An 18,226-nucleotide genomic window follows, 5' to 3' on the forward strand; every position below is an offset into this window, starting at 1 on the left:
GTGATGGATGGAGCATCTGAACCAATCAAACACTCACACCCAGTCAACAGATCTGGGTTTAATCCATCACCGTTCTTTAGCCCACTCTGCCACCCCAGTTCAGACATGGCTATATGCAAATCAGTCTGACACTGTGCCTCATGGGAACAGTCCAGCCCAAACTGCCAAGCCATGTCTTCCCTGGACCGGAAACAAGCTTCAGAGGATCGGTTTCTGGCAAGCCAGCCGTCTTCAGCCCGGCTTGCTTGAATCCAGTGGCAAAGTGAGCAAGGGACTCATGTCTGAGCATACCCTGCCACACTTATGGCGGCCAAAAGCGGTACAAAAGGGGGTGGTGATGGACGGAGCATCTGAATCAATCAAACACTCACACAAGACTGTTTTGATTGTGCCCGCCAATAAGGTCACATATCTGCAGCAGCTCAGCGCCTGCATTTCTGCCTATCCAGTACCTCAGTGTTTTCTGAATGCTGTAATGAGGGCCCTATTCAAGCGGAAATTACCTTAAGGCAAGTCAAATTTAGCGCAAAACTTGGCAAACAGGAGTAGTTCAGAGTCTCTAAAGAGGTCCCCCACATGAGTCGCCCCCGCTACAACCCAGACTTTGAGGCCTGTCCATTTTCAGCCATGCCGTAAGTGTCAAAGGATGTCGAAGGTTAGTGCAGAACAGTACTGGGTCCTACTATGACGCTTTTGAAAATATCTAGTCCAGCACCGGCTCTTAGAGCTTTAGTGTCCTCAGCGGATCGTCAAAGTATGCGTAGTAATACTTTTGTTATGTCAGAGGATGTCAGCATAAACGCGCTCATGGCCCTGTCCGGATTCCTTGTGGATGCTAGCCTCTGAATCTATACAGGACGCCTCGAAGTCTGGGACTGCCATTCCTCCAATTGCTGTGGAGCGCTGCATTGTGGATAGTGGCACTCATGTGCGGCCCGTCCCCCAAAACAATGATATGATGTGTGAATACAAGTCCTGGAAAACCCTCCAGGGTATCCACATCAGAAGTGTGCCAAAGAAGTATAGTAGCCTCTTTAGGAGGGCCACCCTGCCCGCCACTGTTAGCGGCAGCGTTTTCCTGAATTCCCTGGAGGAATCGCTCTACCCACATTGCCCTTTAGTAGGTCGGAGGTATTGTGATATATCTTTACCACTAGGTATTCCAGGCATCTGCGTTCCCACTGGAGGTGGCCCAGCTCATTCGGGGGACATCCATCGGGCATCGCAGGGAAGAGTCAGGATTTCTGCCAATTTACTTTCAGGCCCAATAGAAGACCAAAGCGTTCCAGCATATTTCTCGCTCTCCTCAGATCCTCTCTCATGTCTCGTGGGAAGATTAGGAGGTCACCCGCATACAAGGCTATGTGGTGTTGTGAGTCCTGCATAGCCAGCCCCTGATAATTTTACCCCATTCTTGCACAACAGGCCAATGGCTCCATTGCCAGCGTGAAGAGTAGGGGGACAGAGGACATCCCTGTTGGGTTCCCCGCTCTACCCTCTGAAACAAAGAAATAGCCTTCCTCGTGCATACTCTGGCTGTACGGTTTGCATACAGTAATCTCATCCATGCTAAGAATCCCCCATGTAGGCCGACTTTACTCAGCACCTCATATAGGAAGTGTCATTTGAGTTTGTCGAATGCCTTTTTTATATACTTTGCCAACACAGCCACTGTGGTCCTTTCATAATCGTCGGCATCTACAATGGCCAGTAGTCGCCTTATGTTAATGGCTGTGTTCCAGCCCAGAATGATGCCTGCCTGGTCTGGGTATATACGTTTTGGCATGTGGGATAAGGATCTGGCTGCTAAATTCATACCCAATATTTTATAGTCACTATTGAGCATTGACAACGGTCTGAAGGCTGTGCCATCGTGGGCTGGCTTCTCTGGTTTTAGAACCGCTATTATGAGTGCCTCCCTGGTGCTGTCAGGCAACTTCCCTGCAGTTCGAGCTGCGGAGTAAAATGACACTAGCCGTGGTGCCAGTTCATCTGAGTAGGTGGCATTGAACTCCACCGAGAAGGCATCAGTTCTCGGGGTTTCGATATGTGCATATGTTTATTTGTCACTCTCACTTCCTGGGGGGGAATGTCGGAGCCTAGTGCCTCAGCCTCTTCTCCTCCCAATTGCGGCATTTGTAGCCCCTCCAGGTTGTCCTAGACTGCATCAGACTCTCACATTGGGGCTCTGTGGTGGTAGAGACCGGATTAGTACTTGGCAAAGATGTAATTGATCCCTTCTTGTGTATATTTCCTGTTACCCTTAATGTCTTCTAGTTCAACCACGGGTGAACCTCTGCTGGCTAGGTTCGCCAGCCATGCCAGAAGGGACCTGACTTGTCTCGCTCTGCATGTTTCCGGTCAACATATTCGTTAAAGTCAAAACATCTAAGTCTTTCAGTCTGTTTCACTACTTTCTCTCTGGCGTCCTGTAATTCTGAGTGGAGTTCTGGGTCTCCTAGCCACCTCTGTTCAAGCCCACTAAGGTCACGCTCCGTGGTAAGGGCTTCCTGTAGGAGCGAATGTCTCATCCCTTTGGCTTCTGCTACGCGCTGGCCCCGCAGGACAGCCTTAAAGGCATCACCCTCCACTAGAAGAGAGGAGGCTGTTCTGTCATTGTCATTGAAGTATTAGACTATTTTCTTGCGGATCCCTTCTCTAAAGACTTGATCCTCTAATGAGTCTGGCCGGAGACTCCAGGTAGGAATTGGAGTTCTAGGATGGATCCATCTCAAGCCAAGGGGGACCGGGATGTGGTCTGATATCACTCAGGCCAAGTATTCAACTGTTTGTACTAAGTTTCTGATATCTAGGGTGCATAGGAAGGTGTCTAGGCGGACATGAATCTCATGTAGGGCCGAGAATTAAGAATAATCTCAGTTGTGAGTGTTAGATCTGGGGGTCTCTAGTTGGCAATGGTATTCACCTTTGTCCAAATAGGGACTCTTACTTCTAAGTCAGGATAAGGGGATTACACTCCTTAATAACCCCTGCTCACCCCCTTGGTAGCTTGGCACGAGCAGACAGGCTTATCTCAGAGGCAGTGTGTTAAGCATTTGTGAATATACCCAGTAATACAGTGAAAACAATACAGATGGACACAACTCAGGTTTTATAAAAATAAGTATTCTTTATATAGACTTAAACACAAGACCACAAATGACAAAAATCCACAATACTACACTTAAAATTGCTTAAAGATGTTAAAACGTTGCTTAGTTCAAGTTGATGATAAATGCGACAAAGTTCTCAACAAAGTACCTGGGTTGCGTAACGCAAAGTAAACAAAAGGTTCGCAAAAGAGGAGATGCATCGGTTCCGTGATCTGGGGGAGATGATGCGTCACGCTTCAATGTTTGAGCAGAGTAGGGGATGCATCGTGATCCTTACCGGTGCGGAGGTGATGCGTAGATTCTCGGCCTGCCGGCCCGTTGCGGTGGGCAAGGTGGCTCCTTGATGCAATGTGATGATCGGGTTGCGATGCGAGAAGATGGCGCCCTTGATGCGGCGATGCGATGATGATGCGTAGACGCCCTGGCAGCCTTGCGACAACTCTGTACTTTGGAACCGCGACAGGCCCTGTGGCACGCTTCTCCAGTGATGGAATGGCGATTCTCTCGATGGCATCACGCTTCTCAGGTGATGCAACAGCAGGCAGCTTCGATGAACACACACTTACAGGGAGATGCGGCGAAGGCTCGCTTCTCCGGCGATGCAGCGATTTCAGCTGCGGAGGAGACACGCTTCTTCTCGATGCGTCGCGCTTCCAGCTCCAAGTGACACGCAAATGTCTGTAGTTGAGAATTCCCAGCAAGGAAATTCAGAGGGGAGCTGGAGGTGAAGTCTTTTGTCCTGAGACTTCAGCAGGAGGCAAGCACAGTTCAAGCCCTTGGAGAATATTCTGAATATGATGAAAGTCCTTAAAAAGTTCCTTCTCCTTTTCATGGCAATGAAACAACCACTGCAGGCCAACCCAGCAAACAGCACACTGGCAGAGGGGCAGTCAAACTCCTAGAGTTTCCTTGGTTCTTCTCCTTGGCAAAAGGTTTCTTGTTCCAGAAGTGATCTAATTTCTTGGGATCAGGGTCCCAATATTTATACCCCAAAATCCTTTGTTCTCTGAAGGCAGAGAGGCCTCTGCCTAGTCCAAACCAGTTCCTGAGCACTTTGTTTACATGACTCTCTTCTTCCTTTAACTGTGCAGGGCTGAGACATCAGCCGCTCCACAGGAGGTGGAGCCAGCACAGGGGAGGGAAGATATAGCTCTGGAGCACTTTGTTGATAAGATTCCTTCTCTCCTTTCACAGTGCAGGACAGAGACATCAGACAAGCCACAAGAGGTGGAGCCAGCATTGTAGAGGGAAGGCACAGGCCTATTCAGGTCCCAGGTGCAACTCTCCCTCCCATCTAGATGCAGATCTCTCTATTCACCACTGGGCTGCCCCAGCCTGTCTCCTGGAATCCCCCAGCCCTGTCACGCACACACCCAGACAAGGAATACACAATCTAGCAGAGGCAGGCCTGGACAGGCAAGAACAGACTTACTTTCTAAAAGTGGTATTTTCAAACACAGAATATTAAAACCAACTTTACTAAAAGATGTATTTTATTATTCTGAGTTCAGGCATACTAAATTCGAATTTCCACCATGTTCCCTGAGTCAGTTAGGATTATATGAATGCAATAATCTAACTGCCCATTCTAGCCTATGGAGAACAGGTAGCCTTCAATAGTGAAAAACGAAAATGGCTGTAATTCACTACTAGGATATGCTACACACATCAGAGCATGTCCTACCTTATACTTGCAATGCACCCTGCCCTTGGGCCTACCATAGGGGTGTCTAATATGAAGGAAATGGAAGGTTTAGTGACTGGCAAGTGGGTGCACTTGGCCAAGTCGACATGGCAGTACTAGACTGCACACAGGCCTTGCAACGGCAGGCCTGAGACACACTTTACAAGCTGCTTTTGTGGGTAGCACAAACAGTACTGCAAGCCCACCAGCAGCATTTGATTTATAAGCCCTGGGCACACATGATGCACTGTACTAGGGGCTGACAGCTAAATCAAATAACCCAATCATGGAATAACTAATTAGTACATCAATTTAACATAGGGAGCACTTGCATTGTGGCCCTGATTAGCAGGGGATCAGTGCCCAAAGCATAAAATCAGCAAAAACGTATCAAAACAGAGGAGACAATCCATTAAAATGGAAGGGAGACTCACTCCAATGATGCCAGGTCTAACAGTGAGGGTGCAGGGTTCTCCAGGATTCGCCCAGCCCCCATTGGGAGCACCCGTTCTTGAAGGCCCGGGCTGTGCACATCATCACGGAATCATGTAGTGGTGGATGAGATCCATCTAAATGCACATCAGCTACACAGTTTTAGTCCCCCCCATGATCGTAGGGCACATCAGGTGTGGGGCCAGATGGTGCATTAGATGCATATAGAAGGTGGCTTGATCAGTATTGGGGGCATATACATTCATAGTGGTCAATGCCCTGCCCTCCAGTCAGCCTCTGACCACTATGTAGCGGTCCTCTGGGTCTGTCAAGGTGTCTATGCACTTAAACGGGACTCCCGATGGAATCCAGATCATAACTCCTCTGGCATATGCTGAGTATGTGGTATAAGATGCCTGACCTCGCCATCCGCGCGGCAGGGCCTGCCTATCTTTCGCTGTGAGGTGTGTCTCTTGCAGCACCGCAATCTGTGCCCCTCTCCTGTTGAAATAGGAGAACACTTTATATCTCTTTGAAATAGTATGCATATCACGTATGTTCCAGGATACGCTTTTGTACTTTGTTGTGCTTGTCATTTGTTATCACAGTGTTATGTATGCATGTGTCCACTTTCCCAGCCTCCCCCCCCCATCTGCCTGCTGCGTGTCTCTAAGTAGTTCAATTAGGGGTTGCTATGTACTGTGACTCAGAACTCCCCAAAAACAAGTTCCCAAACTCCTGTTCCCTTGGACAATTAGGCGATCACCCCACATCCAAACCCCTATCCTGAGCCTGTCTAACGCAGGAGTCCCCCCGCGGTCCAAGCGTAGAGGGGGGAGGGTAAGTGCTTCCCTCTGGCATCCCTCCCTCCACCAGCAAAGCCTGTAGGATGTTTCAGTGCAGACCTAAAAAAGAATAAGGTTTTGTGGACCTCAGTGTTCCATTGAAATGCAACGAAGTTCCTGTAGTCGCCTCAATGTGCCCCAGTGACACCACTTAGTTGGCCATGTGATATTGTCAGGAGACCTTGGGGTTATCTTGGGAAGGACTAGACTCGAAGTTGATGAACTAATCGATTCATGATCTTAGTCTGTGCCTCATACTGGCTCCCTTATCTCCTGTGTCGACGGGCCTGTGTTTCCTCCGCTGATTTGCACCACTACCTCCACAACATTCAGCTGCTTTAGTTGAGCTTCAGCCTGTGACAGTGCTGCCAGGTTGCTCGAGAGCGGCAGCGGCGGTTATGCTGCTTTTGTGGTCTGCCTGTGGTCCCCTGATGCGGGCGTTGCTCATGCCAGTCTCAGGTTTCCTGCAGTGTTTGAAAGAATTTAGTGCCATTGTGCCCTACAACCTCTAGCCTGCTGGAAGCAGCATCGTATACGAGAGGCCAAGTTGACACAACTGCGCTTAGCCTCTTGAAATGAAGCTCTTTACCGCTTCACCTCATGTGAGAATACAGGGAAAATTCGTGCTTCTGTTCCCGAATTGCAGTTCTCCTCAGCTGCAGGCATGGGCCAGAATGTGATCTCGATCTTTGCAGTGGAGAAGGCGTGTCACTACTGGTTGCACGGGGCTCCCAGCCTTGGTGGACGCGCTGATACTCTGTGTGCTCATTCAAGCGCGAACAACGTGCAGACACCTTCCTGAGCTACTTCAGTTCTTATGCATCTTTCGAGGAACTCAACCATATCAGTTCCTTCGATCTTCGCTGGCAGCCCCACCGCTCGTATGCTTTTGCGGCTTGAGCGGTTTTCCACATCTTCTGCACTGACCTCCGGATTGCGGATTTAGGATTCCTTAGCTCACAGGTGTTCTGCTGTCGAAGGTTGTCCGTAAGGTTGTTATGAATCCTACCAAGAATTAATCAAATTAATCAAAGCCCAAAGTGAAGCAGAGTAGTTCTGTAGTTTCTTGATGTTCCCTTTAAAACAAATGTGATTGATTTGACAGAACTAGTCTATTCCCTCAATCGAATGCATTGTGCATATCATTAAGTGTAACGTTTTGTAATTGTCAACCTCATCCACTTTTAGATAGATGAATAACTGGTATTTTTTAAGTTTTAGTTTGTTTAATAATGATTTGCTTTGACTAATAACGTTGTTATTGATAGACGCTGTGGGTGCTGTTTTGGCTATTCAATCTTTTTCTATGCATACATAAATTTACTCTTTTTCTCCTTTGCTTTCAAAGCTTGCAAACGCAAAGAACAAGAACCGAACAAAGACAGAAACAATTCCCAAAAGAAATCACGACTGGTTTTCACAGATCTTCAACGTCGGACACTCTTTGCCATCTTTAAGGAAAACAAGCGTCCATCCAAAGAAATGCAGATCACCATCTCTCAGCAGTTGGGGCTGGAACTTACCACTGTCAGTAACTTCTTCATGAACGCAAGGAGGCGCAGCCTAGAAAAATGGCAGGACGATCTGAGTACAGGGGGAAGCTCCTCAACCTCCAGCACTTGTACCAAAGCATGATGGGAGAAATGCATTGCCGTTGGGCACAACAGGAAAAATCCAAAGAAAGAAAAGAAAAAAGAGTGAAGGAAAGAATAAAAGAACCAAAGAAAGGAAGGGAGAAAGGACAGGTGGACGAATGACAGGAAGAAAGAGTGAAAGAAAGATTTTTCTTTTAATAGGGCCATTCACTGGTGATGTAAGCATGTTTTTAAATGAATGTTGCTGTAGTTGAAAACCTAGAACACTTAATATTGGTTATTGAAGTTAAAAATCTGAATGAAAATGAGCCTCTTCATAAAAATGTAGCCATTCAAAACACAGCATAAGCATGTCAGAAGTGTTTAGTTGGTAAGGTTTTCCACAAAATATGTCATGTTTCTTGAGTTTAGAAAGCATGGTTGAGCTTTTAAGTGGCTAGGCCAGAATACCCTATTTTTGGAGTGTTTAGGCTGTCTATAGCACAACTCTCACCTTTGTGGTAACAATAACTCACCAACTACTGAGCACAAGATTTTAAATGAACGACCCCACAAAACCTGGTTTAGATCCTGAGCCTCGTTTTGTTAATTTTTTTAAAGATGTCCTTGTAAGTATAGGACATGATTTGTTTCATTTACAAACAAAATATTACCAGGTCTCGCTTATTCTAATATAAACGAGTTTAAAGTTCACTAAACTTTTAAGTTTAGTATCAAGCACAAAGGAAAAGAGGTGCACACATGTTGACCCAGCTTTGAATTTCCTTTAAGATATCCCTGTCTGGTGGGGATCTTAGTTTGGCATACATGTTCATCGGCTTAAGAGCAAACTTTGTGCTTTGTTCTTTACACAGAAGGGCAATATTAACCATTACTTGAGGTTTTCAGGGTCGTTTGTTTTTTAACTCTCTAAACCACAATACTTGTCATCAAGAACAGTCTATTTTGTTAATATTACAACAAAAAATTGTTAAGGAGTTTCAATATTGCCTCATTTCATGGAGGGTTATTTTTGTACTTCATCTTCATTAGAGGTGTTCAATATTTTTTTCGTCAAAGAAGGATCATTAATGGTGTTACCAGTTCCATTGTGCTGCATTTGACTTTCCATGTGCCATCACAAAATCTATCACTCATACTTTTGCCTATTACAGCACACCAAAGAAACAGAATACTGCTCGCCAAAGGACTTATTACGTGCAGTTTTCTATCCTAGATACACTGTGTTTATGTTACTTGTTGAAAAGCTTTATATTACCAAATATTGCCCCGTTTCACCTTCTCACCTACCCCCTCATCCATCTATATGTATGTACCACTGCTTTTGTAGCTGATGAGAAAACCAGTGGTGATCTAGTGGACAGCAATTTACAATGCATGTCCTACTCATCAGCGATAGCATTATGGTTATTTTGTGTGTATAATTACCAGTGAATGGTCCTATTGGAACACTTCCTCTGTGTTCAAGAACAACACCAAAGGCTGTAATGATTCTTTAAAGACAATGGAGACTTTTTTATGTACTACTTAATCGAAACCAAAGAAACTTTTTCTGCACCTACTTCTTCTGCAACAAACTGTTCCTTTAAGAAAAGAGGAAAACAATTACCAAAAAAAAGGAAGCACGTCAGGAAAACAATGAACACACTGTGTTTAGACAGACATTGTGGGACATTTTAGGAAGCAGATTTCAAAGAAAGGGTTGAGGAAAGCGAAAACAAAGTAAAGCCTGCGAATGTGGTTGCTGCTTCATTCGACAACTCACTCGTTCTCTTAAAGTTGAAGATTGTCTTTAATTTGTGCCTATGCAGTTTTTCAAAGAACAAGGAACAGAGCAACGTAAACCTCAATAGCTACAAAACCAAAGATGAGGATTTCTCAGTTTTCTTTCAGTTCATCATTTCTTCTTGCGTGGCTAAAATGTTTTCAGCACCATTGATATGTGGTAATGGTAATCAATTCTGTTTCTTTTTAGCAACACAAGAAAAGAGACTTTTTTTACAGTTTCAACTCTAGCTGGAATTCTTCACATGATTTCATAATCTTCAAAAGAAAAGATGTTGGGATACTAAAGCTTTTAATCTCAATTATGCGTCCCAATCGTTTGAAAAGGCGCAACTGCAATTCCCTTCAAGTTAAGACATTTACTTCTGCTGTTTTTTATTGCTTTCAGTCACAGCCACTTGAATTGAGGAGTTTGCCAAATTATATACCATCTTATCACCTTTGTAATATTTCACTTAACATATTACTCTCTATACACTGCATTCTCTCACACCCCCGCTTCTTTCTAGCATATTAATGCTCAATACTTAATATCATGAAAGAAGCAATGCGTCACTTTCAACTGACACCATGTATACCTTTTTTATTCTAAAACTAAAGGTTCTTAGCAATACGAGTGTCACGTACACGCCATTAACCCTTGATTAATGAGGTAAATATCCTAAATTATCATATTCACAAGTAATTAAATAAATTGCATTATTAGTTCTAATATTTGAAAATACCACATCTCATATTCTACTCTTCACTGCCTGGCACAAAAAAAGAGCAGAGTCTCAATTTCAAATAGTCTGAGAACTAGAAGACAATAATACGTTTTTTAGTCGATGTTTACTGAAGACAACTAAAAAAAAACAAACACATTAGGCCTTTACAATGCAGACATGTTTGGAATGCAATTATCTTTTCAAAAACGTCAGTTTTTACTGTTCATGCCTTAAAGCATATTCCGTGATGGTCCAGTGAAACATGTAGTACTTATACATCGAGGTGCTGAGAGAATAAATAGCTCACACATCTTAACCCAAAACAAAGTTCACACAGCACCCCAACTAGAAGTGGACTGTCCTCGCTTCCTGCGATTCCTTTCCTGTTTCAACCTGGTAAAAGGGGGACAGTGTCGGCTGAAGAGGTACTGACTTTCCTTATCACCTTGTGTTATAGTAATACCATGATGATACCAATTAACTTTGTAACTATGTCATTGCAGCATGATAAACACCTTGGCTTTCACCATGGCTTTCTACTTCAGACTTTATACAAATTCTAGTTACATTATTTTGCAAATGGCAATTCAGAGCCTCAGTGTGTGCCTATTTTGCCTGTTTTGAATAACTTCCCTCTCAAATACCATTACTTCAGTAGTGATATTAGTGTTATTTTTCATAACATATACATCCTTTAGATAAAAAAAATGTAATCATATGAATTGCATTAGGATCCCAACATCTTCAGCTTCTTTTGGAGGTAATATCATGGGCACATCCGAGATGAATTCAACTTTCAGGAAAACTTGGATACTGTTTAATCATCCATGAAGGAACAAAGAATGTGTTTGATTACTTCGGTTGAATAGCTTTATACTGAATCTCTCTTACCCAAAGCAAAATCCAAAGACCTGAGAAGGACTTAACCAGCAAAAGCAAAGTGCAAGCTTGCTTTCAGAAGTATGGTTATCCTGTTCAAAAGGGTGACCCAATAGCAACATACAGTAGCTTTACGACAATTTGTGATAGCCATGGAAATTGGGTCTAATGTTTTCCTTGCTTGTCACAATACCAAAGCGTTCTTTAGTTTGAGCTCTTTACAGGTTACACTCACTGCTTTATATTTATTAATCAGATGATAAAATGACATAGTTGTTTTAACATGTCAGATCTTAAGAAAGAACAGTTTGTTTTTTTAAATAGTCTTCTATTCTTGTCACATTTGAGTTATGAAGCATTTCAGAATGATCAGCAATTGGGTAATTTATAGGAATAACGTTTGAATGAAATTAAATTAATGTTTTTTGTAATTATTTAATGAAATCACCATTAGCTTGAAGTTTTGTTCAAATAAATCTACTTATTTATGAAACCAATAGCTTTAAATGCATCAGAGAGGCACACTTTCTTTAGTCCATACATTTTTATAATGTTTTGCTTTAAAAAGCAGCCACATGTTGTTACATACAGGGAAAATACAAGTTACAGAAAGCTTTTGTATGTTTTTTAAAATTAATTTGTCTTTAATTTAATTTAAAATATAAGCAATTAAATTATTTATGTGTCATCGCTAACGTCTTAGAAAGCGGAATATACTGTTAATTGTAAAGGCGCACAGTGCCCTCATGATGTAACTTATTTATTTAATTTATTCAGCATCTCGTGATGATGCATCTGTATAGCTTATATTTTGTATTTAAAACAACTTAAGCACTACATGATTTGCTATGTAGAACAACTGAGTGGCTTTTGTGGACGAGCAGAGAATTTTACCCCATACCTGTACATTTGGCAATACCAGAAGAGACACGATGTTTTTGTTCACCAAAGATTTGCCTGGACTTTGGCTTCTAATACACAAGCTGGAAATAAAACACAAATGACAAGCAAAAAAGAGAGAAACCCTGAAAATAGCTGCTTCCAAGAATGAACTCTGTGTGTGTGTGTGTGTGTGTGTGCGTGCGGGTGTGTGTGTGTGTAAAAAAGGAAAAACAAAGATAAAAACTTTCTATTTCTAGTGAGAACCAAAGAGGCTACCTCACTGACTTTTTTCCATTTGTAAGTTTAATCGTGTTGATGAAACCAAAGATACCAAAGATTTCTTTCTTTGTGCGGTCTGCCTTCTGCTTGTGCTCTATCTTATAGTGTTCTAGTCTTACACGTATGTATCTATATATATATATATAGATATATATATATCTGCAGCTCAGATACCCCAAAGAAATATCGGTGTGGATTCTGCTTATGTTTAGTCTTTTCTCTGTGGACCCTATTATTTGTTTGTGACCGTCATAGGGAACATCTCCAAAATTTAGTCTTCAGGAAGGGTGAGCTGGATTCTTCAATGTAAAATCTATTTCCTTATGAAATTTGAGTTCAGCATTTTTTTGATACTAGGTTAAAACTTGTAGGATAAGGCACTACCTTGACCAGCTTTTCCATTTTTTCTCAAATACTAAAACATGATATTCTATGCCCTTCATTTAAAGTTGTCACCTTTCAGTTGAAAAGATTTAGTAAATTATAATTTAAATGCGCTACACAATGCTTTTGCTAAAACTTTTTGAATGATTGAAGTCAAGGAAAAGACAAAAGCAAATTATATATATAAAACAATTAGCTGTAGGGCCACAGAATAGTTCTCAACTAGCTGGCATCCAGTCACTCTTCATTTACGCTGCTAAGGGGTCTCTGAATAGCACTCCACATGATTATTGAATTCCATTATTTTTGTGATGATTCTCATTCACTTTTAAAATGTTATCTGTGGGATAACTTCCAACATATTAAATGATTCCAAAAACATCTGAGGAGTGCACACATATTATTGTATTAAAGCTAGCAATAGCATTTAGCCTGTTGCATAATTATTCCAGTTTACCATCTTTTAATTAGGTTGACATAATTCCCTTGTTTTAATTTTATATGAAATGTTGATAGCCATGCTTGAACAAGAAATTATGTTCTGTGTGATGCATTTAACCAGTGCACTTTTCATGCCATAGGTTTTTTTTTATTGATTGAGGGTTTGTTTTAGAGTTTGGTAGATGGAATACTCCATCACAATATCCTATGACATTTGTAATACTGCAGAGAGGATAGTCATCACAAAGTAACTCATCCACTAAGCTCTAAATTCAGGCCTAAAGACTGAAAATGCACTCCTTCTTTATTTTATTTTGAAACTTAGAGAAATATATATATATAAATAGTTTCCTTTCATGTTTTGCTATTAGAAAACACCAATGATACAAAAACATACAATAAACAGCCTAATGAGTACAGCAATCAGTATTCAAATTTATAATCTGATAATCTTTCCGTATAGTTGCAAAAATACAACACTTTGAATTGCACGTTCAGTAAATGAATAATCAGTTTCCTTTCGATTACTGTTACACTTTGCAACATAAGGTAATAGTTTTGTAATTTCATTGAGAGGCGTAGGATATGAGTTTCAAGTGTTAAGGTATTTTGAATCACTTCCTGTTTAGAATGCCAAAGAAAATGATTATCTTACTTAAACCAGATCTAAGTGGACTATACTATATGTATTCAAATAATAATCTAAATGTAAGAATCTGAAATCTATACCACAGTCCATCCAAACCATCCTCTTACCTTTCTTTTATGTAAGGAAATTGTTTAGAAGGCTTTCACAGAGAACTCAGATCCCTATGGTCGCCTCTCTTCATTGTCAATATATTTTTTTATAAACAGATTCTGACACCTCATTTTATATACTTCACAAGTGTACTAGTCTGTACGGTACACAGTACAGAACTATCTCAGTAGATGTCTTCTTAGTATTGCATAGAAGATAGTAATCAAATATTCCTTGCTGTAGCTGATGCACTGAGCCCCTAGTAAAGCATGAATTGGTGCCTGCACCTGTAAAGTAGGGGAAAGTTCCACAGAGAGAACACTTCAACATGAGCAGGATCTTCCAATCTACTCGCATTTCTTCTCAGCCTCATGCTTTCATTGTAAAGTATGACCTTACCATGGGACGAGTGCCTTGCTTGAACCAAAGCAACGATTATGCCAGTCTAGAGTTTTCTGTGCATTTTATGATTCTTCCTGTAAATACCTCAGCTTCAACTGGTCCACCCTATCTTCTACCCACTGGGCTAATTCTACTGTGGGGCTTTTCAAATGAAACACCACAGAGAGCGAAATGCGAATGAATACCAAAGGTTCCACTCTTCTACTATCTCCTCTTCTGCTCACTATTCTACTGTCTGTTCATGGTTCCAAAGCTTTACTATCAACTGGAGCATGCAGGCAACGCAGACCGCGCAATTCCTTACCGAATTTTCTCAGATATACCTCATAGATGATAGTGTTTAGAGTAATGTTATAATAGCTTATGTAATAAATTATTCACTGTTTCTTTTGGTACCTGTGATTAAAAAAGCTTTCTACGTTTTAGGTTGTGCTTTTGTAATAGACGGAAAAAAGGTGCGCTTAAATAAAATGTAAATCATTTTGTTCAGTTTTTAATTTTTATTTATTATGGCTTGGGGAGAGTTGCAGAATGAGCCCAAAGTTTACAGTTTCATATTTTGCTGAAGAAACAATCTTTATTAATTTGCTCAGTCTGAAGAATATATATTATTTTTTACATTTGTGCCATTGGGTTGGAACATTGAATTGTTCTGTGTTAACTGTTTTATGATTAGCTATCACCAATCAATAATATAATTTTATGCATGAGGTTAAAAATAATTAGCAGTATGAAGCATTGTGGTTCTTAATAGGATTTATTGTTTCATTTGAAAATATATCCTCATTTTGTTTGATGGCATTTACTAATGCATGGGAGCCTGTTATATGTTATCAATTGTTAAATAGTTCTTCATACTTTGGACCATGAAAATGTGGACAGTTCAGCTATAGTAATTAGTTATTTCTGGAAAATGCATAGTCCAAAAACGTAAATTAATTTATTATGGTTTACAGCAATAGTTATTCTATTGGGAAAAATAGGACAATTTTAAAAGAAAATTAGAACCCTTCCTAAAATAAGCAAACTAAATGGAAATAGTAACACATTGTTATTATTTTTAGTCCTGAATGCATAGATGATTGAACAGTTGCCATCTTTCCAAAACAATCAACAGTGCATGTCTTTGTTATAGAAGTTATAAAAGAATGACATGGACTTTATGATAAGGTGCTTTAACTTACCCTTGGAACTGACCCAGGGTTATGTTGTGGAGCTTTGCATGAATCCGAAACATTTTCTCCTAGTTTGACTAAGGAAATTACAATTTGTGCTTTGTCTCCTTTTGTGTTTTATAACAAATGCTGTGCACAAAAGGAACCAAAAGACACATGCTTTGTCAGTATTGTTCTATCTGTTTTGCCTATTATTTGGGTTCACGTATCAAGAGGTTATGCCACAGACAGAACATGGGAGTAACTTTATGAACTACAGTTTTATATGTCTCACACTACCAAAGATACAAAGAAAAAACTACCATGGTTTGTCTATGCAACTCTACTTTCATGAGCTCAGGAGAATTGAGGGCAACTACAGCTCTCCTTTTTCTATTTACCAAACTGATAAATCTCCTCTCTGCATTCTTTTTATTATTTGGCTTGTATAAAGGCCAATATGCTTTGATTGAGGCGTTTCCCTCTATTTCTCCACCTCTCTGCAGTCCCGTCTTAGGGCACCAAAATATTGCAGAAGTACATAAACTTGCCCATTCCAAATGCATTCCTATGCATGTGAGTGTTTTAGGGATATCCCATGAGTCAGGAGGGATATTTCAATATTCTTCAGTTTTCTCGCTAAAACCAAATTACTAATCATAAGCTGGATCACCTGTTTAATAAATACCATACAATACACTGGTGAACTACAGGTAAACAAAAAACAGTATGAAACACTGTACCATTAGCATTAGTAGCCTTTTTATATTGTTCAACCATAAATATATTTCAGATGTCATTTTGCTAGTGGGAAAAACATATTATTGTTTGGCCTTTCACTGTAGATTGTGATAACGAAAGCTTTGAGAAATAGCTGGTTTATTTTGGTCTCCTATTTGTCTGCCAACAAGGGTAAAGGATCTAAGGATTCACATAGTTTTTTTGTAAGACAGTTAATGATTGTACTAGTGTTTAATCTTCCAGCTTAATGTGTTCTTCCGCAATAAGCAAGCTAGACATTTGTTTCATTGAGTTTGGCTCATGCTGACAACACAAACTTGTAATAAGGTAAATGTTTCTTGATTTAAAGAAATATGGGGTACACACGACTGTGTATAACACTGTTAATACCAAATATTACACAGCCCAAGCTGCTAAGAATTTGCCAAGATTAGGACGTTTTCATATGTAAATTCTGTGTTGTTTTCTTTTTCCTTTGTGAAAGGTCTATACTTTGTCTATACTTTGAACAAATCCGAAAGCAGCTTTTTCAGAAAATTGTAGCTTTTTAGTTTCAAGGGTTTTAACAAATGTTTTTTGCAAATAATTGTCTTTTGATTTCACGGGAAACCTTTTGTTTTTATAATTTGGGGATGTTATTTATTTGGAAAATGCACATGAGTGTGTTATGTTTATTCCATGTTAAAAATGATGTTGTGAGACATTCTCAGAACAAAGCTATGTGTTGCTGAATACGAGCTTCCAGATTTTGTTTGGGATGTGTACACGTTTTCTTAATATAGTTGAACAAAATCTGAAATTGCATTTTTAAATGGCCAACTAGCAGGGCAAGGCAATATTTTGTTGTAAATGTTGTCCTCCATTTGTAGGAAAAAATGGCTGATAAATATATTCATGCATTCAACAAACATGCATTGCCATTTTTAATAAAAAAGCTGTGGTATTATAACTGCCTTTTAGTTATATCAGTAAACTACTGTAAAATTTAAAAAGGCTTCAATTCTAGCCATGTTACTGCACGATGTGTGTGCATATCTCACATCAATACTTACACCTTATGTGAATATGGATTCAGCAGCATTTTCTAAAGATTTTGTTTCTACATGAGAATTCTGATATACATTCCGTACTTATAACCCGCCCATGAAGGGTTTTGCCAAAAATAAACCTGTTTTCAGTTTAAACTGTGATTTATTTGATATGTCAGATATAGCTGGACAGTACTTGTATTCATGGGGCACTTTAAAACCTTTGCTAACTTCCCAGTCTTTTTGATATTTCCTTTGAGTGTTTTTAAAACTATTTTGTAAATGTTTTTTTTCAACATAATGCCATTCCTTTATGTCTGGTGTCTGCTACATCACAAACACTTGTTTCTTTATATTTTGATTCCTATCATTAAATGGTAGTGCTGTAAATTCTGCAATTAATGTCAAATAAACTGCTTTAATTCACTTGGTCACAATCTTTTTTTCACTGTGCTGCATTCTTGAAATCTTTTCATGTGAAGTTTCATTGGGTTGTATGTCTTTACAAAGTTAACAGAGTAGGCAGATTGAATTGCAACTCTATTAAAATGTGTATGAAATGCATATGATGGTAGATAGTTGAAGGTGACCCGATTAGGTGACACGATTAGGGCCACTGTTTAACTCGCGGCCACCTCTCAGCCTTCCATACAAATGAAGAGGCAGTCAGACAGTAGAGAATATAAACCAAGTATATTTTATTCAGGTACACTCGGGCGGAGTCCAGTCTTACCAACCTCCTAGGATTGCTGCGGAGCGACTGACTTCAGTAAGTATAGAGATACATTCTGTACGTTTCTGAACCAAGAATGTCCCGCCCATAATGGAAATCTACTAGCAGGTTTAGCTAAAGCAAAGAAGCAAAGAAAGATGATTTTCGACTGAGAGACCAGGCACACATTATCCTTATGCCAAGGCCGTTCTGTTCGTGCCTATTGCTAGGCTAGTGGGAGAAAGCCTCTATCCATGGGAAAGGATTCCGTTAATAAGAACAGTGTATTCATTAGCAGAGCAAGGCCTAACCTTGGAGAAATTAACATTTCCATAACCTGCTTCTCGAGTCAGAGAATACGTAACTGACGTCATGAGTCAAAATGGCGGCTGAACATAAAATGGTGCAGAGAATGCTAACTTAA

At 40.4% G+C, this 18,226-nt stretch overlaps 1 protein-coding gene across 1 annotated transcript in view; it reads left to right on the forward strand.

Moving 5' to 3' along the window:
* Window positions 1-17,516, forward strand: part of ONECUT2 (one cut homeobox 2) — a 99,828-nt gene extending 82,312 nt beyond the window's left edge. The window contains exon 3 of the mRNA XM_086960441.1: window positions 7,423-17,516. Within this exon, the coding sequence (XP_086816567.1) occupies window positions 7,423-7,709 (287 nt within the window). The 3' untranslated portion in view covers window positions 7,710-17,516. The remainder of the gene's footprint in view (window positions 1-7,422) is intronic.
* The last annotated feature ends 710 nt before the right edge of the window (window positions 17,517-18,226 follow it).

Source organism: Lissotriton vulgaris, chromosome 3_1 (assembly GCF_964263255.1).
Source record: "Lissotriton vulgaris chromosome 3_1, aLisVul1.2, whole genome shotgun sequence".
Lineage (NCBI taxonomy): Eukaryota > Metazoa > Chordata > Amphibia > Caudata > Salamandridae > Lissotriton > Lissotriton vulgaris.